The following is a 23,975-nucleotide window of genomic DNA, read 5'->3' as shown; positions in this document are numbered from 1 at the left end:
ACCCACAGTAAGCTTTAAAAACGGCATGGTGTGATCTGATAAGGAACAGAGTGGATATCGTCCTCATCCTCTCGCATTCTTACCTGCGGTGTTGGGTAGTATTTAATGCTCTTGGCAGACTCAGCACGCACAATCGAATACCACAGTTCGGCAGCGAAAAGCTCTCACCGTCGAAATCCACGGCTACATCGGCACTTCCTTTCCCTGAGTAAAGAAACTACCTTTCCCAAGCGCGGCATCCTGTGCCGGTCTGCCGCCTGCTCAGGAGTCTTTACAGTGTAAATGTAATAATAACTAGGGACTTTGGTGTATCCAGGGCCTAGAACAAGGTCTTTGTGCACCAATATTCGACTCCATATTATCATTGATGCCAAGCCAGCTGTGCCGGATGAGTCCCGCTCAGGCAAGTCCGATTGAGTTGTTCATTTTACCAACCCTAGGTAGGGAAGTAGGTAGGTAAGCCTCCATCTTGGGCCTTGATTGCTAGCCTTTCGAGCCGGGCTACATGTGAATGGGCCGTCCCCCTGGTTGCACCGATACTTGCCGGATAAAAGCCCCCATCTCGCAGTCTGCTCTCTATAAACTCTGAAGTTTTCAACTGGCCATTTGTTTCCCACACTCAACCCCAGCTGCCAGCCCACCTCTGCTGTTTCCAACTCGTTTGCTTTTCAAACCAGTCGCCAGTCACAATGGTGTCCGCTCGCTATCTTATCGGTGCCACGTTGGCCATCGCCAGCGTGTCGGCCGTTGGCATTCCCGAGTCTAATGAAGTCCTGGAACAGGCATCCCATCTGCTCAAGCGTCAAGAACCCGGCACGCCTGCCTACAACTGCCACAATACCTGTGGTAAGTCTATTGTCTTGCATCAACTTACCTCGGCAGAACTCAAGTGTACTGACACAGACGCTTAACCACAAACCACAGGACAGGCTCTCCGCCAGGGTCGCTTCAGCGGCGACGCCTGTTGCTCCAACGACGTCTTCCTGACCAACTACAAGAACTGCCTCCAATGCTCTGGCCCAGACAACCACAACATCTGGACCTTTTATGGCAACAGCGTCGGTAACTTTGGCAGGGCATGCAGTCTCTCCACAACCCCCCTGTCCGGGAAGCAGCCCGACGTGCCCGAGGCCATCCCCGCCGTCGAGACCGGCGCAGGCTCAACGTCCGCTACCGCATCTTCGGCTGCTGCCTTGTCGACCGGCCCACGGGAGACGACCACAACCCCAGAACCTCCATCGTCGGCCTCAAGCTCTTCGTCTGCGGCTACTACTAGCCCGGCCAGTGGCTCCTCTTCAGGTGGTGCTTCTGTCAGCGTAGGCGGCAGCTCGACTCCGCACGCCAATGCTCCGGTGAGACATGATGGTCTGGAAGTGTTTTTGCAATTGTGGCAGGTTCCTTGGCTAACGAACGAACTTTTTTTTAACGCTTTGCAGACATCAGCACCTTTGCCTGCTGGTGCCTCAGCTATAACGAAGAACGGCATGACCATTCTGAGTTTGGCTGTGGCGGTTGTGGCTATTGAAGCCCAGCTGTGGTGAAATATGAGTAAAAACTTTGGTGCGGTTGAATATGCAGCATGGCATGTCCTAGAATTAATGTAAACAATAACAAACCCCTGCTCACAGGTATATTCAGTTCTGATGCCAGGTTGGTAGCGAATTGTGATTGTCACGTCTATCTGCGATGGAAACAACCAACTGCAAGACCTGGGCAGTTGTGGCCTTCACGGATTATCAATCATGTCGTCGTCGGCTTTGTTCATTTGACGAGTTGCCCAGCGTTGTTCCAATACACGGCTTCATTCTTGAGCGGTGAGTCCTTTTGCCGACTCAACGCGAGTTTGTCGGTCAGCTTCGGTTCCCGAACGTGAATGTTTTCGATGAGGAAGCGTGGTATATTCCAATCGCTTAGAGAATGAAAATTACAAGCTGAACATGGATCAAAGTTGATTATGACCGGCATGGAGTACAAATCTTTCCGTGCGTACCATAAAAAAGAAAAACATGTCGGCATCGCACTTTTCAATTGTGCGACTGTCCGACTACCAAGCCACTAGGTTGCATTTTCTTTAGGTAATAATGGATTAGGTACCATTTTACAGTAACATTCTGACCTGTCAGGAACCAGTGAAGGCTCCACCAGATCGGCAAATTCCCGATTTCCAGCAGTGCGCAAGCCCAGAGAAATATCCAGTGATCGGCGCAGACGGTACCATACAGGTGCAAAGAGCTGGACAAGTGGAGGCTTTCCAAGACCACTTTTTTTTTTTTCTCTTTCTTTCCCCAGTATTCAAACTCCCGCGGTCCGTCTTGGCATCTACCGTCAGTCCCGCGACATGCCACGAGCTGGTCGCCTTAAACAGCAATTTTCTATGTTAGCATGACGTCAATCAATTCTTTGATCAATGAATCAATTTCTAGAGACGACAAAAATTACTCCGAGAAGCGCGCCGCGGATGGTAGAAGCGACCCTTGAACCACGCAGTTAGTAAAAAATTGGCAAAGGCAAACATCGGCCAACGGGGTTCAATGGCGCACGGCGGATGTAATCGAGCTGTCATCGCATGTTCAGCCAAGGGGTAGGGGGAAGCAGACTTTGGGATGTTTGGATGTGATATAAAAGAGCTCCGGGAATTCATCCATTAACCTCACTGGTTGACAGGATCGACAGCCCATCGATAGAGCCGCTCCATTACAAGTCTTTAATAATCAGACCTTTAAGCGCCCCTTTTTAATTATAATCTCTCATCACCAATAATGCCTTCCCCAAAGACCATCCTCACCGGCCTCCTCGCCTCTACTGGCGTCTTGGCCAAGAATGAAACCTCCACCGTCCCCAACACGGTCCCTTCTCTGTGGGACGGCGAGTGCTTCTACCCTACCCCGGACATTGGCTTCGATACAGAGGCATACTTGGGCCGCTGGTTTCAGGTCGCAGGGACCGTTGCGCCGTTTACGGCCGGCTGCAAGTGCATCTATGCGCAGTATTCTCTGAACGTGAGTCTTTTTTTTTTTCTTTTTTTTTCTTTTTTTCTTTTTTAGCGCCCTTACCAACCCCCCGGGCCATATAACCACACTTTCTCTACTAACATGCTTTCTCCACAAGGATAACGGCACGATCAAAGTCAACAACACCTGCGAGGCCGAAGGCCGTGCCATCAACATCCTCGGCACCGCGACTCCGGCCGACGCCGGCTACGGTGCCAAGGGTGCTCTCCGTGTGCAGTTCCCGGGACAGCCGGGACCGACATGCTCCGGACCCAACTATGTCGTTCAGGGTAAGTTGAATATGTCTGATCCGCCGGCCAAAAAAAAAAGGGACTTCCAAGAAACACACCGACTAACGGTTTCTCTGTGTTTAGACTACACCCCCGACTTTGCTCTTGTCCAGACGTACAACTTCAGCACGCTCTTTGTTCTCAGCCGCAAGCAGAACCCGGATGAGGCCGTCCTTGATGTAAGTTCAAATCGAGGATTTAATTTTCCTTTGTACACAAGCACCGACTCGTATTTATGAACACAAAACTGACCTGTGCTTCACACGCATGCAAAAAGGCCTGGATCAAGCGCGCTGGAACTCTTGGCTCGGACCTCTCCAACGTCATCAAGAACAACCAGACAGGCTGCTCGTTTACCTGACTCAATGTCCATGAGCAAGTGAGGTCTGAACAGGTGGTGGTTGGATTATAGTGCTGTCAACTCCATGTTAGATCATCGTCAACGATGCAATAAAGTTCACAGTAAAATAGATAGAATCAACATAAAGAGAATATTAGATGACTAGCTGTCTAATCCTAAGTCTATACCCCTTCTATACGATACCACCCTAGGCTCACCAACACATCCCCCACGCAACATCCCAAACCTTTTCACAGCGTCTTCTTCAGCGCTGCCATCTTCCTCTCCCTCCTCTTGGCGTTGGCCTCAGCGCCAGCCTCTGTATCCATAAAGTAATCCCACCACCTGAAGGACGAGGCATAGTTGCCGACAAACTGCTCGTGGTGGATGTCGTGGTGCTGGGCCCCGGCCCAAAACGGGATGAAATGGTGCAGGCTCCAGGGGAACTCGTAGCCGCTGTGCGCATCCACCGCCTGCAGCAGCCGCAGCACGATCCACATCTGCATGGTGAAGAGGTGCAGGTCGCCCGTCAGGTAGACCCAGAGCAGCGGCGTGCCCGCGGTCCCCAGCCCGAGCACCAGGACCTCGATCGGGGATGCGTACTCGGCGGTCAGGCCGAAGGGCGCCGTGTACGTGTGGTGCAGCTTGTGGATGGACCGGTACAGAGGCGGGTAGTGCATCAGCCGGTGCGTCCAGTAGTGCCAGGCGTCCTCGAGGACGAAGAAGATGGCGATGTGCAGCGCGATCTTCCAGGCCGGAGGGAATGGCACGTCAAAGGCCATGCCGCAGTAGATGGCGATGGGATGGAACAGCCAGATCTCGGGTAGCTCGACGGTGAAGTGGCTGAGGAGGACTAGGCCTGCGCAGTGGAGCTGCTCTTTGATGGTTGGGACTTTGGTCTGTTTTTTTTTTTTTTTTGGTTTTTTTTTGGGGTTGGGTTAGTCGGCTGAAGTGATATAGGTAACCCAAGGCTGGGCTATGAGTTGTCACCTACCTGCTGGATTTTATACTTCTGCAGGATTGGCATGGTGTCCATGATGATCCATGGAACAGACCTCCCGAAATACACTACTTCATGGATTAGAAACGTCAAAAGCCCAGTGGCCAAGACGTCGTTTTGCATCCAGGTGTACCAAGTCTAAAAAAAAAGTCTCGTTAGTTGGAGATATTGTAGCCAAGGTCAGAACAATGCACTACTTACAGCCCATAGCCGCTCCATCATGCTGAGCTGTTGAAAGTGCTGGCTGACTTCGGCAAAGACAGCCTGTATCGGCATATCGGTGGCAGACGCCACTCCGGTGACGTTGGCCATTGTTTCGAGCATTTTGGGAAAACCGTGCCGCAAGTGTCAAAAGGCGCCTTGTAAGATATTAAAGAAAGAAGAAAAGGAAGAAAGCGCAAGGCAGATCAACCCGAGCAAACTATAAACAGAAAACAATGTCCCGTTAAAGGGTTGCTTGCAGATGAGCCAGTAAGGATCATATTTGGAAAACAATAAACAGAGCACAGAATGGCTTTATATTTATCAATCCGTGATACTACAAATTTTGAACATCACATCTTCTTCCAGCAGAATGGCACGACAAACCACTGGTCGTTCCCGGTATTCCGGACAGGGTGTGTTGGACCCACAATGACCTGTTCTAGTCCCGATTACACGGAAAGATCCAGTGCCGCGTGGCCTGATCAAGACAACACGGCGTTCGAGTGTGGTGAATGCGCCAGTAAACCCACATGGTCAAATTTCTTGTTCGTTTGATTGGATTAGCTCATTGAATTTGGGAAGAGAGTGACCCTCATGGTCTTTCTTCTTTTTCGTGGCGGGGTGGCACCAGTGACACGGAAATGAATGGAGCCCTGATTTCGGATCCGGGAAGTCGGGGTTTGAAATCGAACCACTCCATCTCCGTTATTGAGCCCAAGAACAAAAAAAAAAAAAAAGAAAAAAAAATACTATGTAGTCTAGCCACCATAGTAGCTGCGTAATCTTAACCAGGCATTCCACCCATCTTACGCGCACGCTGAGCTCGTCTGTTATGATTTGCTCTTGAGCTTTTGTTGGCCTCCTTGCGCCGCCTCGCCTGCTCAGTTGCGGCATCGCCCGTCGGCCCAGACGCATTTCCACCGCTAGAAGGTCCGCCTCCTCGCCCGCGTCCTGATCCTCGGCCACCGCGTCCGCGCCCCCTGCCTCTTCCACGACCGCCGGTCCCGCCTGCATCTGAATCCTCTGCCCCGGACCCGCCTGGACTTGCGCGCCATGCTGTAGAAGCCAGCTCCGTCTGCGCTCCGGTGAACATTGTGAACTTGGCTTCAAGTCTGCGCTGTTGCTGTGGGTTCCTCGACAGCATTATCGCCCAGCCCTCGATCGCTTCGTCTGTCAAACCCGTCTCGGCTCGTAAACTTTGACGCGCAGAGCTGTTACGCGTAGCATTATCCCGACCAAAGACGCTTGCCTCGGCTTTCCATGCCTTAAAGAGCACCTCGTCGTTTAGTGATTGATCCTCGGCCTCCCCAGCTGCGTCCACTGTCCCTCCTACATCCTCTACGTCGTATGTATCATCGCGCTCGTCATCGTCTGAATCAAACGTGGCAAGGGCTGCAAGAATGGCGGCTTTGTCTGGAGCTTTGGACTTGTCTTTGAGAATGTCGTCGGCTGTCCTGTCTGGGTTGTGTTTGCCAAGGTGGAGCTTGCCGGCATTGCCAGAGAGCATGTCAAGTTCGTCATCATCGAAGACGTTGTGACGGACGGGCAGAGTTTGCTCCTTGAATCGCGGTGGCGTTGATCTAGGTGCCATATGATCTGTCGATGGCGGTGTGCCATGTCCAGTATTTGATGACCTGATACAGCATAAAGTCAGAAATCCCACAAATGCTCAACAACGGCAAAGAAACAATCGTTCGTCATGGGGTGCCTGGGGTTTACTCACAGTTCTTCACTTCTGTCCGCAATCTTCAGATGTTCGGGCAACGAATCATCTAGCAGGTGAGCGATCACTTGCTCCTGATCCTCACCATACTCGGCCAGAAGCTTGGCGACAAACCCAGACCCCAGCTCTGGGAAAAGATCCTGTATCTGGGTAATTTGCTCCATTCGATGGATATGGATCTCTTGTGATGGGATTCCGAGATCGAGAGCAACGCCCTTGCCCTTGTCAACCTTCTTCTGCAGCCTCCTCGCGGGCTGCCTGAGACCCACACCGGGCTTTTTGAAGCTTGCCAAATCTTTAAGAATCGACTTGACCCTGGTGCTTGCAGATTCTGACGCTCCATTTACCCGGCGTTCCAGCTGGCCCAATAAAGGCGTTGAAGTCACCAGCTCGGCAACAAGTGAATCATTCACGTTGAGCGGGCCCGCGCGGTGCGCCTCCGCCGCCGCCCTCAGGGCGTAGAGTTGGTCGGTCAAGACACCATAACCGCCTCCACTGGCCTCTGCCAAGCCCATGACGCAGAGATAGGCAGTGGCCACGATGACTTTGCGCAGCGGCGGGTTCATGATGCGAAAGCACGCCACCAGGCCGTCCAAAAAGTCGCTTCCGGCCAGAAAGAATGCCGCAGCCCAAGGTATGCGAGCAATCAGAAAGTTGAGCCTATCCAGGCGAGCCTCGAGTTCACGGAGGGCGGCCGGGTTCGCGAGCCCCGCGTCGAGGTCGTGAATCAATGACTTTTTGAGCGCGGCCAACGACGTCTCTAGGACTGCCTTTCTCTCTGCCGGCAGGGCTGAAGATAATTCCGGTATCCTTTTCCTGCTCTGTGTACGGCATAGATCTGCAAAAAACTCCCATTGTAGAAGACGGAGCACAGTTGGTGGAATTGTCTTTTGTTTAGATTTCGACTCGGGTTTTGTGACCAGCAGCCTACTCGTGAGCATAAAAACACCTTTGAGCAAGGGCTGTTGGCCAGCTGCCGGGCCTAATATGGTCGATCCATGCGTGGCAACCTCGTGAGAAAAAGATACAAGAAAATCAGGGATGGATTCGTCCACAAGTGAATGCTGAATAAATTCATCTTCCGAGAGAGAAAGATGGGCTTCAATTAGAGACACCCAAGCTGTGATGCAGGCGGTCCATTCATCTGGTTGAATTTGATCCCTGAGTTCTGAGGTGAGAAAGGGTGCAAAAGGAGGAAGAGGAAGGGATGGTGGGGAAACCATAATTGGCTGTAGGTACGGTACAGCGACCGTTGTTGGCCTTTGCTTGCTTGAGTATGGCACGGTAGCTGCTCTGCTTGCACAACAGCGTGACGTAAACTATGCTCAAAGTTGTATGTCAAGGCAAACGTATCGAGAATTGGCGGAACAAACAAGTACTGCTGGTATCATGAAAGCCGACTTTATAGACTGACTACATGCGATTATTATGCCTCAATTCCACAGACGTCAGCCTCGAAGCGGGCAAAGTCACCCTCCAGTCACCATGAGTTAGTTCCACTCATCGTTGGGTCTACCACACTGACTTGTCGTTCTGTCTTGTTGGCTAAATTCACCCGTCAAGAACAGCAAGTGGGGACGGTACCTACCGCAAGAGGACTAGCGCAACTTTCTCTCAGTGCCCTAGCCCCACTCAAAAAGTTCTACGCACATTATCGTCGTCGCTGCCTGCGATCGCATCGCGAAGACAATCTCTTTTCCTTCCTCCAGCCAAACAAAAACATCCCATCACTTTGCCGAGACCAACAGTCCGAGTCGTGGGAAACCTGTCAACAACAAAACCAAAAATCAATCAAGATGTCGTACAACAAGGACAAGGACTTCGGCGGCGAGGCCCCCGTACGTATTTCAACTATCAACCCCTCTCTAGCTGGAATACCAAATGCTAACAAAATTACTCTGCTGTGCCCCTCAAACAGAAGACTCACAAGATCCGCATCACCCTGACCTCGCGCAAGGTCCAGTCCCTCGAGAAGGTCTGCACCGAGCTCATCGAGCGCGCCAAGTCCAAGGACCTCCGCGTCAAGGGCCCCGTCCGCCTGCCTACCAAGACCCTCAAGATCACCACCCGTAAGACCCCTTGCGGTGAGGGTTCCAAGACCTGGGACTGCTACGAGATGCGCATCCACAAGCGCCTCATCGACCTCAACGCCCCTACCGAGATCGTCAAGCAGATCATCGTCAACATCGAGGCCGGTGTCGAGGTCGAGGTCACCATTGCCGCTTAAGTGCGCGCAGTGTTGTGGCTTTCAACACCTCTTTTTTTTTTTTTGCCAAAATGTGTCGTGGCTTGGAAAGGACTAGGGGGCGATCAAAGCTGCATTACGACTTTACCGACTCGGCAGAGGGGGGGAATGAAGGTTACGATGGGGCAGTTCGAAAGGAGTGTTCTCGGAGTGATCACCACCTTGACGGGTGCTATGGGATGTCTAGAGTAGCTACCGACAACCTTTGTCCGCCATGAAATTTACGACATTGACGACAGAATCTTATGCTTGAAGAACTGCGACTTGTGACATGAACGTAGGATCTGGGAAATCAAAATTCGATAGAGTAGAGGGAATCCGACCTAAATGCCATTTCATACACCACCAGTAGGGCACTTAATATTCATCTACCCCTGTAAATGTCTGGCCCATAACTCCACCCTAGTATTCAACAAGAAACCCAAGACCAATGCAATTCATTCGACTATTACAGTCACTCAGTTTTCATTCTACAATCCGAACGCCGGTTCAAATCCTCAAGTGCTATGTACACAATTTCTTTCATAAGTGATCCAGACAATTACATCGTTTAGACGTCTGCAAAAAAGACCTTCTCAAACGTTTAAAAATCCCAAGTACACCATTCCCTAAGCGGCGGCACTTCTGGAATCGTCGCGTTCTGGAAACGTCCAGTGTTTATGAACGGCTCCCACGCAGCTCTGGTGGCGGCATCGTACGCTTCTGGTGCCGCTTCAGTATCGCTGTAGTATGTCGGCGGTCCATTGGGATTCCATATCCGCGTCACAGTGCCGTCAAAGTTCCGCACTGCTGGGAATGGCGCCGTCTCGGCGGATCCCGCCTTCGGGGTCTCATACGATACACTCTTGCCTTTAAAAGTATTCAAGGTTCCATTTGGATTCCTGGTGATATATGTCGAGGCGGGAGGATGCTGACGCGTAGCTCCGGGAGCATAGGGTGACGGCCCGTCGGGCGCACTCGCTGCGGCAGCTTGTGGAGCGCCAAAAGGATTGCTGGCGGCGGGCGCCTGTCCAAATGGATTGGATGCTGGCTGCGAAGGCTGTCCAAAGGGATTGTTATTTGCAGCGGCAGGTGTCTGACCGAAAGGTGCTGAGCTTGTTGCTGGGGTTGCTGGCGGTCCAGACATGTCCATAGACTGTTCAGGGGCAGAGGAGGGTTGCGCTGGTGGGGCTCCAAAAGGGCCAGTCGAAGGAGCCTGGCCAAAGGGCGAAGGCGACGCCTGACCAAACCCGCCAGGGTTGAGTTTGGAGGGCTGCCCGAAAGCATTTGGTGCCGGATTTGCCGAGGCAGCCTGGGCAAAGGGACTAGAATTGCTGGTTTGTCCGAACGGGCTTGAGCCTGTGGTGCCCGCCCCAAAAGCACTCCCGTTTGTGGTCGACGGTGCACCAAATGGATTCGGTTTCTGTCCAAGGGTTGATGGTTGGCCGAACCCAGTGCCACCCATAGGCGTCGTCGATCCAAATGCAGGTGCAGGCTGTGACGGTTGTCCAAATGCTGGCGCCGCAGCGGCAGAGGGCTGACCAAACCCAGATGGGGTAGCAGTAGATGGTTGAGAAGTTTGCCCAAACGCTGGCGTACCGAAAGGGCTAGGCTTTTGTCCCAAGGCAGATGCTTGACCAAAACCGCCAATGCCCCCTCCCAGTGCTGAAGGTTGACCGAATGCGCTGGGAGTCCCTCCCAAAGCCGAAGGCTGTCCGAACGCGCTCTGACCGCCGCCAAGGGTAGAAGGCTGACCAAAACCTCCGGCAGGCTTCGCAGGTTGCCCGAAAGAAGGTGCCCCAAAAGGGCTCGAAGTCTGACCAAGCGTTGATGGCTGACCAAAGCCCCCTCCCGAACCTCCTGACGGCTGTCCAAAAGCTCCGGGCGTGCCTCCGGCCGCAGCTCCAAATGGTTTGGGTGCTCCAAATGGGTTACTTGTTTGCTGCTGTCTGCCAACAGCAAATGTGCCATTGCTGTTGTTTTGCACGACTGATAGCCTATTAGGACTCTTGTTTTGGGCGCTTATTATGTATTCAACCGCGCCGTCCAGGTTTTGGAGCGCATTCTGAATCTGGTTGTCGGCATCTCGGTAAATTCCCTCGATCTGGCTAAGCTGTTTGCAGTAGACCAAAGTCAGACATCGGCGCGACATCAAAGTTCCGTGGTCAGTATCTTTGGGATATACATACTGCACCCTGGGGGTTTCCCATCAACACACCCTCCTCGTATACCAAGCGGACCTCCTCGAAGCTTTGTTCGCGGGGGAAGCCACCGAACAGCTGCTCCGGCGCGTCCCGACCGGGTCCGTAAGACGACAGAATCCACTGAGGCTTCTCCGTGGTAAGATCCAGCTGTATTGTTTCTTTGCTCAGGTTGAATGGTAGGTCTGTATGGTGTCAGATCGATATAGCTCCGGTCGCAAAACAGCAAGCCAAGCTGCTGTCCATATTCTGTTTCGTACCTTTGGTGTTCCGGTTGTTCGATGCGCCTCCGCCTCCGCCAAAGGCGGAGAAGCGATTGCTGTTCGCATTCGGGTGTTCGAACCTGCAGTTATCTGGTATCGATGGTAAGCTTGGGTCCCAATGCTTTGTTGCGCTGATTGGTTGCGCATTGGCCTGTCCCGCATCGCGAGATGGCTAAGAAATGGGCATTCACAGAGAGAATACGGCGCGCCAGTTTCCACGAAGAGCGTGTTGGCTACATACTTCCGTTTTTGCAGTATCCCTGCTGAAAGAATTTACACAGGGTCATGATGCTGCTGATTGTGTCAAGATTAAGCGGTTATACTGTTTGTGGCATGTTGATTGTGTTTGGTCTTTGTCGCTAGGATGTGTGCGGGGACGGTGAGAAAGTGATCTTTTACAGAGTGGAAATTGTGCCGCGTCGCGGTCGGGGATGCTGTTTTTGGATGGCGCTCTCGATTGAAGCTGTCAAAGCTCAGGAACCTTAATGGCCCACTTGCGCGGCCAGATAAGGCTTGATAGCTGACTAATCTGCGCCTACTACAGTTGGGTACCTCAGTGTTCTTGTCCAGTTTTGCTTTCGGCATGTTGTGTTTGCTGAAGTGAGGTCTACTAACTTCAACATTTCAAGGACCTACTGGTCACTCAACTCACTCACATTGATGCTATAATATCCCACATTGTCAAAATAAATAGAAAGATTCAGGGCTCGAAATTTATCAACTGTCTTTCACATGCTTCACCATTTTCGCACAGGTCTTTTCTTGTCACATTCCCCAGGCAACGAAACTAAATTTGCACAACATACCACTAATATTTTGCCTTGGATTACGCATGCCGACGCGGTGCTCAAGTCAAGTGGCCGATAAGTTTGTTTCGCTGACCTGATGGCATGAGGCTTAGCAAAACCTCGTACCTAGTCATCAAGATGACGATGTCCAGGGACCAAGAGCTGATTGATATAGAGCAATGTATCTTCCAATGTTTTACCGAGAACTGTGGCCATCCCAGCTTTTTGAGGTAGCATGGATGGTACAAGCTTACGTTTTGAATTTGTCTACAGCTTGTCACCTGAGGAGATCGACGAGCGATCCAACGGCAGAGCAAGTGCCTTAGTCAGTGGTATGGTATGGCGTTTTTTCCCACTAAGCTGGCGCGCCTGTTTGGCCAAATTCATCCACCAATGCTGGCCGAGTTTCGAGGAGCATCTATTGACAGATATCTAGAGATCCCTGCTACGCACAAGCCATTAGCAGTCAGCGCTTTTGCCGCTCGACTTGAAGGGAGATATTATTTCCATGGTTCTCTACGAGGTTACCTGTAGGACTGTACGCGAACGCAAAATTTCACAACCGGCACAAAAATAGAATTGTTGGAGACACCAGAAAATTGGGGGCCAACTACGATATCGACTCGATATACTGGTGGCAAAATCACATCTCGTGTTACCTACCCATTTATGCGCGATAAGACAGGTGCTGTTCTTATAACGCCCCACGATTTCTGAAACGTGAGATACTGATTACCACAAAAATAGACCCACGCCGGGATGGTTGATGTCTTGGCTGCTTCGATGGCTTTAGTCATAGTGTTTATACATCTGTCAGTAACGAAACATCGTTCGTTAGGAAATGCCAGAGTCAAATCCCTGGACTGTCAAGTTTCACGATCCTGGATAATCCCAGTCGCCAAAAATATTGGTGGCCTGCTTATAGGTACTGATCCAGGATTTACACGCAAGATAAGAAAAGTCATGGCATCATATAAAATCATGTTTTCAATTCCAAGACCGGCTAATACATAAAAAAAGAAAACAATAACGATAGAAACATCAAGCTTCCGACTGGAAAACATCAAGCTTCCCGATTGTTGGGCTTCTAGCCGGGGTTCCCACACTACTCATGCCTTCAAAGTAGCACTGATCTGGGGAATGAGCTGATCTTTCACGTAGGTAGGGTTCCTCCAGTCGGACCAGTCGTGGTTCAGGACGCCCCAGCTCTCGTCGAAGTCCTGGGTGCCCTGTCTGCTGTAGTAGCTGCCGGCAATGACCCAGATGAAGAAGCCGACCTTCTGCTTGGGCGTGTACGCAGCGATGCAGGTGGCGTAGACGCTCTGATAGCTGTTGTCCACCATGTTGAATCCGTACTCGGTCAGCATTACGGGGAATGTGGTGACGCTGGTGTCGTTCAGGGCCTGGAAGCCGTTGTTGTACAGGTTGCTCTCCAGGTTGTCGCAGCTGGTCTGGCTGGTCTCGTAGTTGTGAAGCTCGACGACGAGCTTTTGGCGGCCCCACTTGGGGAAGTCGTCAAAGGAGAAGCGGGAGGTGCCGGGCGTCAGGACCTCACCCTTGACGACGGGGGCCATGGTCGTATCGTAGTTGAGACCCGACATGAAGACGAGCACGTCGGGGTTGGCAGCGTTGATTGCGTTGGCGCCTTGCTTCACGTACTTGTACCACGTATCCCAGTTGTAGTTGTTGTAGGCGGGGCTGGTGGTGGAGGGCTGGCGCGGCTCGTTGCGCAGCGACATGGCGGTCAGGGCCTTCCAGTTCTTGCCATGATTTGCCATGTACTCGAGGCCGCGGACCCAGAGTGTGGTGTTGAAGTCGCTGTCGCCCCAGAAAGCGTTGCCATCGTCGGCACCACAGCACCACTTGCCGGTGGACATGTGGTTGTCCAGCAGGATGTGGATCTCCTGGCGAGCCAACTCGGCTGCCACGGCATCGTAGACCTGTCGGGGGACAAGACGGGTTGTATTAGAAGCGAAGGTTCATATTCGGTAAAGCGGAGGAAGCAGGAAGAAAAAAAGAAGAAAAAAAAGAGGGCGGCTTACCTGAAGACGAGTCGACTGGGGTGAAAACTGAGTGTTCTTTGCCATGAACTGGTTCATGACTATGGTGCCGTTCTCGTCACCAAGACCCTGGGTGAAGGCCTTCTCGAGAGTGACGTCCCTCCCGTTGTCGTAGATCTCATCAATCATCTGGATGGCATAAGTCAAGCGGACAGCGTTCATGCCAGTGCTCTTGATCTTGGAGACGATGGTCTCGATGCTCTGGTACTGCAGACCCTCGGGAATCATGACCTCGCCGTGGCCGGGCCAGTTGATGCCGGCAAAGGTGACAGTGTTATTCGAGGCATCCTTGGTATAACGGCCATCGACGTGGAAGGGAGTATTTGGCCAAGCGGCCCGGCGATTGAGAGCATTTACGGGCTCCGGAGCCGGGGCGGCTGAGGCAACGCCAACTAGGGCGAAAAGGAAGCCGAGTCTGACCATTTTGCGTCTCGGGACTTTGTTTTGTATCGTTAAAGAAAGACTGTGTTAAAGAAAGATTGTGTTAAAGATAGATTGTGTTAAAGATAGACTGTGTTAAAGAGAGACCGGCTTGCAAGCTGTTATCGGCCACCTGGGGCAGGTTGTAAATCCGTTGGTATGCTAACCGTTAATATGCTAACAATCGAAGGAGATCCTCGACGGCATGCCATTTCCAACAAACTCCCTCATGCAAAACTGGGGAGAGTGAGGCTCTTATACTCCATCGTGACAGCTACCCTGTCCACGTGTAAGTGACATTGGCTACAGGTTACATCGGTACATAGGTAGGTAGGTAGGTAAGTACCTTACCCTTTACTCACGCGATTCAAGATGCTACAAGCACAGCCCTTTGACTAAACTCAAGTAGCCCCTCCACCCCCGGTGTGTGTTTTTTTTCTGTCACCTCTGCAACAAAAGAAACCCAAATAATGTCCGTCTCCGCAGTCTGGCCAGGTACGCAAGTAAGTCAAAGTGGAGGGAAGAGGAGAAATCGCAACGGTTCCTGGATCGGCTCCGACATCCCCATCGTCCAGTATTTTGCTTGTGTTCGTCCAATATTGGCCCGAATAGTTGAGATGACAGCTCCTTATTGGTTCGGCTCGGGAGGGCATTGTCTCTTTTTTTTTTTTTTTTCTCTCTCTTTCTTCTTTCTCCTCTGCCGAACCTTTTTGCTTCTGCCGGCACTAAGACAAGCAAAACCAGGCACCCCATGCGCAAAAACCAAGATTCCTCCCCGCACGCACGTACCGCACCGCAACTCTTAAAACCCCACACAAGAATTGACGAATTACAAGCTCATTGACAGGCTTATACGTAGTAGTAGAATGGGAGATGGGGATGGGGTTCGGTTAATCGCCCCCAGAGTCCACCATCGCTCCCTCGGCTTCATTGTCGTAATTCGACTTGGCCTTCCACCACAACCTCCACATCTGGGGGTCTGGTGATTAGTGGAATCACATTCTCACTTTCTCATTTTGTCACTATGGGGAACATTTTCTTGGGACTTGATCTCCAATTTTGAGGGGACCTCATATCAATGCCCAAATCAACTAAAATGAACGATAATACAACCACACAAAGTAACAAATATTTTCGTAAAAACTGTCGTCATGAGACGTTCTAATTTGGATCATGGCCCCCGCTTTACGTGTTACGCTCGCGAAATGAAGCATCTCTTTTTTTCGATTTCTGAAACTAAAAAAATTTGCTATTATTTTTTCCCTCTCGAGGTACTTCGCGACCCTCGGGTTTTACGGTTTACCTTTCAACCGAATTGAACCGAATTATATGCGCCCACAACCCATACGTTACGTGGGCTGTTTTGATTTCTGCCACCCTGTTATATTTTTGTTCTTCCACAGAGTATAGTTCAAAACTTTTTCTCTATCTTTGGCGAAACGCATCCTCCAACAGGTTTTCTGTTTGGTATTGTCTGGTCTTGTCGCATGCTGGAAATAGTCAAAAGAAAGGCGGCTTGACACCTGCCTTCTAGAGACCACCTCCGATGCGGTCCCTGGGGAACGATGATGTAAGAGTGCTTCCACACTACACGATGACCAAGTTGTACCCGCGAGCTGAACCGAGTGAAGGAACATTTGCTGGGCAGAGCCCGTGAGACACTGGTAACGAAACCTTGGCAATATGCTCGAGTCGTATGTTTTGTTTACATTCTCTGGTTTTGGTGTCGATTTTTTTCACATGCTTGTTGCATTCCATTCCATCACAAGACTTGATCAAATGAAATAAAATCCCCGCTGGCCAAGACTTCATGTAGCGGCAAAAGGTGGGCCCATCCAGATAAAGTGCAAGATCAACAAACAGCATGACAACACGGCCTTCCTGACGGGATTTAATTTCTCTCGACCGACACTCCCGAAGATAGTTTCGACTATCTACGGATACGGAGTACGTTCATGCAACAAACCCATAAATAAATCTCTTCAAAACCCAACCCCCACTTTTTATTCTTCCTTTTTTTTTTTTTACGCTGACAGATCCCTTTCCCTAAACTCGCAGATAGGGCCCTCCTTCAGACTGGTAAAAGTATCGACGAGCTGGAACTCAGACTCCCTGTGCCTTCCCCACTCGGCTCCAGGCTTGCCTCCCTCGGACGGGTCCTCAACCCCGACCGCCTTGCGCATGTCGTACGTGAACAAAGTCCTAGCCAGCGTGGTCGACATCTCGACGTACGCCAGACCCTTGCCGATGCAGCCCCTGGGCCCGATGCTAAAGGGGCAGAAGGCGCTCTGCGCGGCCTGGACGTCGGCCTCGCCCACGACGCGGCCCGACTTGAGGACGGAGCCGGCGATCCAGCGTTCGGGCGCAAACGCATACGGTTCAGGGTAGTAGGCCTCGTTGTGGTGGATGGTGTAGTGCGGCGTGCCGACGACGGTGCCCTCGGGAAGCGTCTCGCCGTCGACCGTGATGCCGCCGGTCAGGACCTCGCGGGGCAGTAGACCACCGACCGAGGGCGACAGGCGCATGGCCTCGTCGATGCAGGCGCGCAGGTAGGTGAGTCCGTTGAGTTGAGGTCCCTGCTTGATGTCCTCGACGTTGGAGAAGGTGGTGCGGACCTCCTCGGTCACGCGAGCAAGGGCGGCGGGGTTGCGGCAGAGGTAGAAGAGAGTGGCGGCCATGGCGGTAGAAGTGGTGTCGGAGCCGGCGATAATACTGGTTTTTCGAAATGGCAACAGATTAGTGTCGGCCTTTTTTGGGGTTACAGATTCAAACACGACAGAAAGTTCGGTTCAACTTACAGAAGGTTGGACTCTCCCCAGAGCTCGGGAGTGCTGAAACCCTGGCCGGTCTCGGGGTCGCGGGCACGCAGCAAGTGATAGAAGAAATCACGGCGGTCCGTCTCGTCGCCAAGCTTGGTACGCTCGGTAAGCTGTGCGCGGCTGTACTTCATGTACTTGGCACGACCGGCTGCGATCTTGGGGAACAGGACCTTGTCGAGACTGAGCTTGTCGATGATAGGCATGGTTCCGCACTGTTTCCGTGTCAGTACCACTAAACCTGTCTCCAGGATACAGTGTAAAAGACACCAGGGTCAAAACTTACAATCAAATGCCTCTGCGCCGCAGCACCAACCATATCCAAAGCGTAGCGGTTATCCTCACTCTCGAGCATGTGGAAGGCCTTTCCGAAAGCGAGGTCACCGAGGATGTCCATGGCGAGGTAGTTGCACCAGTCGGACATGTTCTTGGGCGTGGTCCAGCCCTTGTTCTCAGGGGAGGCGCCGCGGCCAATCTCGGCGCAAAAGGTGCGCTCGTTGGCCAGGATGTAACGCTCCATCTGCTTGATGGCGTTGTCCGAGAAGGCGTGCGACAGGACGCGGCGCTTGCGGGCGTGGAGGTCGCGGTCGCGCGCATTGTGCGTGTTGGGCGCCGGGTGCACAAAGGCGTCGTAGAACTCGGCCTTGCGGACGTTGGCCCGGAAGCCGTAGACGTCCTTGAGGGCCGTGGCGCTGTTGACCGAGATGGAGTTGGGGCCGAATCGCACTACTTTGCCTGTATGACGCAACGGAAAGCGTGTGAGCCGCGTGCTACCTCGACCAGATCCCGTCATGTTGTAGAACCCCAGACGATCCCGACGATCCTGTTACACTGCCGCAAACCACAACATACCATATTTCTGGTGCATGCGCCAAAACTCAAGATGGCGGTCTCCCCTCCAAGCGTGGTAAAGCTGGTAGACATCTGATATCCTGGCCAGGAAAGGTCCTGGGTATTTTGCTAGGGGGTGAAAGTATAACCTGTATACTACGAGGCATGATGTCTGCCAGACGCACCCATCTCGTTAGTTTCCGGAAAATCTTTCTGTAACAAGAACAGTCGCGCCGACTCACGTAAACGAAGACGGCGCCGGCCAAAAGGCTGAGCCAGGTACAAAGCTGCTCCATGCCGAAAATCATGTTTTGAGAGCCAGCAGCGATTTGCCAGTCGACGAGCGGCGCTGGTGTGAAATGGTTGTGTGCGTGCGTGTGACCTACTGCCGAAAATACTCAATATTCCCAACCCAAGACCTAGATGAGAAGGAGGTTGGGACAGAGATACTCGGGGTCACAAAAAGTAGAAATAGCAAAGGAGGTATAGCGGAAAAATAGTATAGGTAAGATATGTGACTCGGATTCAAACAAATACAAAACCCAAAGACGAGATCATGAAAAATATTTAACACGTCAATCACGAAAAATGCATTCCACAAAAAATCCCCCCAGACTTGGTCGCAGACCTTTTTGTCACTAATAAGTAGCAGGGTGATTTCACCTGATCCCAGAGGAAATACCGAAACATTCCCTCAATTGGCAATGCCCTTGGGCCGCGTTAAACCGAGCTGGGCATTAAAAGCCAAAATCATGTCGCATGCCGCTTGTCAAGGGCTAACCCCCGCCAATTATGCACCGTAGGGAGCCGAACAAGATGTCGTCACTTTTTGTTTGGGGTTTTCGGTCCACATGACCAGTGCACATAATAGCCTTCCCCGGCCCCGCTAGGCTTGTTTTCCCAATGACAGCCAAGACATTAAAACAATATTAGAGGGGAACTAAGGAAGAAGGAAAGGAAAAAAAGAAAAAAGAAAAAAGAAAAAGGAAAAGAACCTAAAGAGACGATTTCCCCACATGTGAATTTTCATTACCTCAGCCTGCCAAGCCTGTTCCAACCTGAGCGGCCAAAAGGTGCATTTTCCGTGCTGAGTAAGGTGTAGCGGATGTTATTCCGTGAGCCGAGTCGGTTTGTTTGGTTCGACACTAAGGCGATCTGCTCCGAAACGATTCGGCCTGACTTGGTGTACTTGGACGATCAATCGAGACTTTTCAACGTAGAAAATGAAAAAAAAATTTCAAGTCTCATACCAGATTTTTGTTTTATTTTTATTTTCCACACCTGTCACTAACAAAAGAAAAAAAGACATTATAAAATCGCCTTTGTATGTATACAAAATGTGCGAATAAAAAACAAGTCGGGCCGCTTCTTACCGGTTCGATCTACATCTCGGGACCAAAACCGCACAGCTTTTCTCGGCAATGTGTGGAGCACTGCGGCACCTGGCGCAAAGTAAGTTTGTGGTGTACTTACTCATACACCTAATGTAACAAACACCAAAGCGGATGGATGCCCTCTTAGTAATTGTAATATCTTGGTTCGTCAAAGACGTGGTACCGGTGGCCCCTGACGCCCTCGCCGCGGAAGACCGTCGGGAATCGCAAGCCCTCGGGCACTTGAGACTCTTCGACACGGCTGTTGCGCGCCTCGGCGTCCACCTCCCAAGCGCGCGTGGCTTCGGCCGAACCGGGCTCTGGCACCACAAACTTGCCAACCTGCAACTCCGTGTCGGTAATGGTGCTGCGGCTGATGCGGGCATACCCGACGCGCTTGAGGCCCTTGAAAAGGATGTACTCGCACCATCTGTCCCAGTCGGTTGGGTCCACGTCGTGCATCCCCGACTTCTCACTGACGTACGTGTGGTAGTTGCCCTCGAGTGGCCGTGTCACAAGGTAGCTGAGAAGTACCGAGGGCCGGTTAGTCGAGCCCATGAGATCGCGCATGTACTCAGACTGCAGACGACGGTCCTCTGGGTCCTCCTCCTGACCCGAGTGGAAAACGAAGACATCGACCATGGTGCCATAGACGTCGAGCGTCGCATGGATGGCCGGCGCCAGTTCGCCCACGGGGCTGGGCAGAAGGTGATGGGTCGAGTTGATGATGGGAAATTTAGAGAGAAGCGCCGCGCCCCATGTGTGCTTGTTGGGCCCTGGGCCGTAATCGACGTACATGCCGAGATCCTCGGCCAGGTACTGGGTCGAGTCGCGGTTACCCATGATGATGCGCTGCTGGTCTGACTCGACCAAGCCGATGACGTCGAGCTCAGAGTCTCGGAGGAGGTCACGCATCCGCCGCTCTGAACTCCACATGTCGTTATCAAGTCCAAAGTGGATGGTCCACATACCCGCCGTGATGACCCTGTCGGGCGCGTGGTACGGCTTGTAGTCGTTGGTCGGGAAGCGCAGGTATGCAGCAACCAGGAACGCGACGTTGATAGCTCCAAGTACCGTGATGTAGTGTTTGCGGTGCTGAAGCGTGCTGCGCGATGTCTGGGCTTCGTTCTTGCCCTTGGATTTCTTGGCAGCCTTACCGGCGTTCAAGTTGAACACACCGCAACCGATCAGGACCATCATGGAGGCCATGACCCAGTCGGTGTGCTCGCGCACTAGCGGGCCACCAGGCACGAATGCATAGGCAACCACCCAGACGTGGAATAGCACCATCAAGTTATAGATGAAGAATCCAAGCCCGAAGACCAGGCCAGGGGAGCGTTTTGCCGCATCTCTCAGCAGAGGCACGGCGACAGCCATCAGGTAGGTTGTCAGAGCGAGAGCTCCATAGTAACCCTTCCAATGAGGATATATCGTCACCATGCCTGCGCCGACGCAGCCGATGAAGTAAGAAGTCCACAGGCTAGCGAGGCCGGGTTTGTAAGCCCCAATCAAGACACCTGCAGTCATGGCGAATATGGTATAGAATGCGGAAGTGTTGGAGGTCGGTCCGCGAATTGGATATCCGTCCCACACCCAAAGGATCATGGTGCTAGTGTCGGACAGCAGCGAGTGGAGGGCAAAGAAAAGGCCTCCGATGCTGCAGGCAGCAAGGAAGGACGAACCAGACTTAATCTGAACGCCGTCTAGGTTCAGAGGGCCCCTCCGAGTAAACCGCCAGGCGGCAATAACGCCAAGGAAGAGACCGGTGTAGTTCCATCCGCCAGTCTCGGCGCGCATGATGGGCCAAATTGGGTTCAGTGTACGGCAAGCAAACTTGACGGTGCTCGATAGAATGAGACCAACGGCCCAGGACAGGATGCGCAACTCCAGGCGGCCCTCATGCACGGATTCCGAATGTAAGGTTGCGACCCAAGCGAGGCATTGCATGCCGAGACCAAATCCGACAGCATATAGACGATGGATGGGATCTTTGATCAAAAATGCCCCAAGAGCAGTCAAAGAGAGGAGGTGAAAGAAGCGCTGGAAACGAGTGATCAACCACCTAAAGGGGCCGACACCCAACAACAGCGGAGAGATGGACACCATGACAAGGGCTTCATAGCCGGAAATGCCCATGTACCAGAGGGGAAAGTCTAATTGCTTGTCAGTGACTTGTCTATTAAACTTCGGGGTGGGAAAAAAGTACTTACACCAAATGGTGACACCCAAGCTGGTAAGAATGGACCAAAACACAAACTGGTACATGTCAGTATGAGCAATTCAAAGCAGAACGGTGACCTGAAAAAGAAAAACCAACTTACGCCATGGTAGACATCAGCAGCAATATCAAGCATACTCGACGGGGTGACCTTTTGATGCATGATACCGGCAGTGGCCTTCTCCTTCCTGCGATGGTATGTCAGCACGTAAAATAGGGACACATTACGGCACACGTTGCGAGCAAACTTACTCCTTCTCCAGAGCAGCAGCCTTCTGCGGAGAGACGTTGGTACTATAGATAATATTCATGTTTAGACTCTGGAGCTTCGAAACTTGATTTTTTATCTGAGGCGTCGAAAGGTACTCTCTGCGCCATTACTGCAACAAAAAGCACCATCAGACTATGCAGGAAGCCATTTCACATACCCCTGGCTCGCACCATGTACATCCTTGACAATGAGCTCAAATGAGCCAAAGTCCAAAGCCGTCACAGCGTCAAAACCCACGTCAAACAGGATCAGGGACCACTCAAAAAAGGCGTAAATGGTGTAGGCTATTCGTCAAATCAGCAACTTATACAAGTTAAGGGTAGCGCCTTTGTTATACGGAGGCAGAAAGACAAACTCACCTCCTGCAACCCTGTGGACCTTGTGCTGGATGAAAAAATAGATGAGCGGCACCAGCGTTCCGAAGAAAGCCGAGCAGAGATATTTTCTGTATTTGATCGCCTTGGCGTTTGGAGGGCTGAGGGCGATGCAACCAGCGGTCCAGGGGATCGTCGCGACAATGTACGAAATCATGAGGATGTCGTGCCAGTCATGGTCGTCGGTCGAGGTGATGTAGGTCCAGCCACCACACGTCAGAGTCCGTACAACACCAGTGATGGCGACGAACTTGGGCAGCGCCTGGCCGTTGCGGCGTGTAAGGAGGTACCAGAGGCCGACGAGCGCAAAACGAGGGCCTGTATGTAGCTTTGTGGTCAACACTGGGGTCCATATAACCCAATTCTGCCTCATCTGGTCGGAAACCAGCAGTTTGTTCCCCACATCCTCCATTTATAAGTATGGGTTGGTTCGTACCGGATGTAATGGCGATCAGGAGCATAAAAACGGATCGCTCAGGATACTTATCGCCGATGGTCGCCGACACCGAAGGAAACCACTCTTGAGGGTAGCCGTACCACTCATTTTGAACGATCTTATGGTAGTGTAGTGAGAGGCCCACGATGAGCGCAAATATGAAGGCGGCTGTTCGTAGGGGGAACTTCCGAGTCAGCCGAAGGTGTTGCGCAAGAACGCCGGAGAGTGGGCGGGGTGATGGAAATGGTACAAACAGTATGCAATCACGGTATGCGTCCAGCTGATCCAAGCGCCATTGAAGGATAAAAGGACGCCGGCGTCCTTGTCTTTGTATTTTGCGGGCGCCATAGTGAAAAAGGAGAGAGGGCGTTTAATGGGGGCCGAGGAGAGCTGCCATGCAGCAAAGAGAATAGGGCAATATGTGTGAATTACTAGGGTGTACACCGAGGATATGACAAAATGAAAGAATATCAGTGTAGCCTTGAAAGAAAAACAAGAGTGAAGAGAACAAAATCGGAGACCCAAGACAATTGGACGACCGCTGTAGACTGTGGTCAGCAAAAGATCTCTCCAGCTGTGCGATAGGTAGAGCTTCAGTTGCAAGCTGTTGCGCCAAATTGAGTTGAGCTGCTGTCCATGTCGCGCCCATTGGGTGGGTCCCTGTTACTTGTCGATGGAGTCTGGAAGCCATGGTATTGACACGTGACACCCCTTTCCGAAATAGGCAATGCCACTTCTTGTACAGTATGCGTGCCTTTCGAGACAATTGCCCTGGCTAACCAAGCCGCATTTGACAGCTCACCACTACAACTGGTACAAAGTCAAAAATTCCCAGCATGGTACGCCAAAGGCCTCATAATGCAAAGATTTTGTATGAAAAAAGAAAGGAGTATGTAAATCGCGGAACGTGTCAAATATACAAGCGGGTACCTACCTCCCGCAAATTTGACAACAAACCCCGAATCAATTATACGTCACTAGATTGCAGTAGTTCTCATAAACTCAGAGCTTTACGAGAAGCACTCGTCGAATCCTTGGTGTTCTATCAAGGAGTTCATTCTTTCCTCTTCCTGGCTTTTGTTGACCGGTAGTTTCGATGTACTCAGCGTGGCGGTGGACACTTTTATCCCAGGACATGGTAACCGTCGATGAA

At 51.8% G+C, this 23,975-nt stretch overlaps 9 protein-coding genes across 9 annotated transcripts; 3 read left to right on the top strand and 6 right to left on the bottom strand.

Moving 5' to 3' along the window:
- The first annotated feature begins 100 nt into the window (after positions 1 to 100).
- PgNI_00671 (uncharacterized protein) lies at positions 101 to 1,628 on the top strand. The gene is made up of 3 exons (XM_031120749.1): positions 101 to 846; positions 925 to 1,352; positions 1,437 to 1,628. The coding sequence occupies exons 1-3, from the start codon at positions 690 to 692 to the stop codon at positions 1,539 to 1,541; spliced, it is 690 nt and encodes a 229-aa protein (XP_030988272.1). The 5' UTR covers positions 101 to 689; the 3' UTR covers positions 1,542 to 1,628.
- A 1,058-nt stretch (positions 1,629 to 2,686) lies between these two features.
- Positions 2,687 to 3,760, top strand: PgNI_00670 (uncharacterized protein). Its single transcript, XM_031120748.1, has 4 exons — positions 2,687 to 2,999; positions 3,109 to 3,280; positions 3,365 to 3,459; positions 3,558 to 3,760. Exons 1-4 carry the CDS (start codon positions 2,760 to 2,762, stop codon positions 3,639 to 3,641), a joined length of 591 nt encoding a protein of 196 aa, XP_030988271.1. The 5' UTR covers positions 2,687 to 2,759; the 3' UTR covers positions 3,642 to 3,760.
- Positions 3,761 to 3,788: 28 nt separating this feature from the next.
- PgNI_00669 (uncharacterized protein) lies at positions 3,789 to 5,151 on the bottom strand. The gene is made up of 3 exons (XM_031120747.1): positions 4,822 to 5,151; positions 4,615 to 4,758; positions 3,789 to 4,519 (listed from the first exon to the last, which is right to left on the bottom strand). Exons 1-3 carry the CDS (start codon positions 4,942 to 4,944, stop codon positions 3,872 to 3,874), a joined length of 915 nt encoding a protein of 304 aa, XP_030986958.1. The 5' UTR covers positions 4,945 to 5,151; the 3' UTR covers positions 3,789 to 3,871.
- Positions 5,152 to 5,608: 457 nt separating this feature from the next.
- Positions 5,609 to 7,770, bottom strand: PgNI_00668 (uncharacterized protein; the record flags this gene model as incomplete). The annotated part of the gene is made up of 2 exons (XM_031120746.1): positions 5,609 to 6,458; positions 6,548 to 7,770. The coding sequence occupies 2 exons, from the start codon at positions 7,768 to 7,770 to the stop codon at positions 5,609 to 5,611; spliced, it is 2,073 nt and encodes a 690-aa protein (XP_030986959.1).
- A 444-nt stretch (positions 7,771 to 8,214) lies between these two features.
- On the top strand, positions 8,215 to 8,888 carry PgNI_00667 (uncharacterized protein). Its single transcript, XM_031120745.1, has 2 exons — positions 8,215 to 8,385; positions 8,466 to 8,888. The coding sequence occupies exons 1-2, from the start codon at positions 8,344 to 8,346 to the stop codon at positions 8,772 to 8,774; spliced, it is 351 nt and encodes a 116-aa protein (XP_030986960.1). The 5' UTR covers positions 8,215 to 8,343; the 3' UTR covers positions 8,775 to 8,888.
- Positions 8,889 to 9,121: 233 nt separating this feature from the next.
- Positions 9,122 to 11,628, bottom strand: PgNI_00666 (uncharacterized protein). The gene is made up of 4 exons (XM_031120744.1): positions 11,477 to 11,628; positions 11,233 to 11,325; positions 10,961 to 11,157; positions 9,122 to 10,884 (listed from the first exon to the last, which is right to left on the bottom strand). The coding sequence occupies exons 1-4, from the start codon at positions 11,520 to 11,522 to the stop codon at positions 9,376 to 9,378; spliced, it is 1,845 nt and encodes a 614-aa protein (XP_030986961.1). The 5' UTR covers positions 11,523 to 11,628; the 3' UTR covers positions 9,122 to 9,375.
- Positions 11,629 to 13,132: 1,504 nt separating this feature from the next.
- Positions 13,133 to 14,506, bottom strand: PgNI_00665 (uncharacterized protein; the record flags this gene model as incomplete). The annotated part of the gene is made up of 2 exons (XM_031120743.1): positions 13,133 to 13,963; positions 14,066 to 14,506. 2 exons carry the CDS (start codon positions 14,504 to 14,506, stop codon positions 13,133 to 13,135), a joined length of 1,272 nt encoding a protein of 423 aa, XP_030986962.1.
- A 1,962-nt stretch (positions 14,507 to 16,468) lies between these two features.
- PgNI_00664 (uncharacterized protein) lies at positions 16,469 to 19,074 on the bottom strand. Its single transcript, XM_031120742.1, has 5 exons — positions 18,393 to 19,074; positions 18,172 to 18,322; positions 17,606 to 18,054; positions 17,302 to 17,534; positions 16,469 to 17,215 (listed from the first exon to the last, which is right to left on the bottom strand). Exons 1-5 carry the CDS (start codon positions 18,456 to 18,458, stop codon positions 16,528 to 16,530), a joined length of 1,587 nt encoding a protein of 528 aa, XP_030986963.1. The 5' UTR covers positions 18,459 to 19,074; the 3' UTR covers positions 16,469 to 16,527.
- A 335-nt stretch (positions 19,075 to 19,409) lies between these two features.
- Positions 19,410 to 23,413, bottom strand: PgNI_00663 (uncharacterized protein). Its single transcript, XM_031120741.1, has 8 exons — positions 23,077 to 23,413; positions 22,823 to 22,990; positions 22,372 to 22,704; positions 22,170 to 22,296; positions 21,994 to 22,035; positions 21,845 to 21,929; positions 21,734 to 21,779; positions 19,410 to 21,676 (listed from the first exon to the last, which is right to left on the bottom strand). The coding sequence occupies exons 1-8, from the start codon at positions 23,168 to 23,170 to the stop codon at positions 19,668 to 19,670; spliced, it is 2,904 nt and encodes a 967-aa protein (XP_030986964.1). The 5' UTR covers positions 23,171 to 23,413; the 3' UTR covers positions 19,410 to 19,667.
- Between the last annotated feature and the right edge of the window lie 562 nt (positions 23,414 to 23,975).

The sequence above is a fragment of the Pyricularia grisea genome, assembly GCF_004355905.1.
Source record: "Pyricularia grisea strain NI907 chromosome Unknown Pyricularia_grisea_NI907_Scaffold_1, whole genome shotgun sequence".
NCBI classification, from domain to species: domain Eukaryota; kingdom Fungi; phylum Ascomycota; class Sordariomycetes; order Magnaporthales; family Pyriculariaceae; genus Pyricularia; species Pyricularia grisea.
Note: the sequence above shows the minus strand (reverse complement) of the source record. Positions and strands in the feature narration are given on the sequence as shown.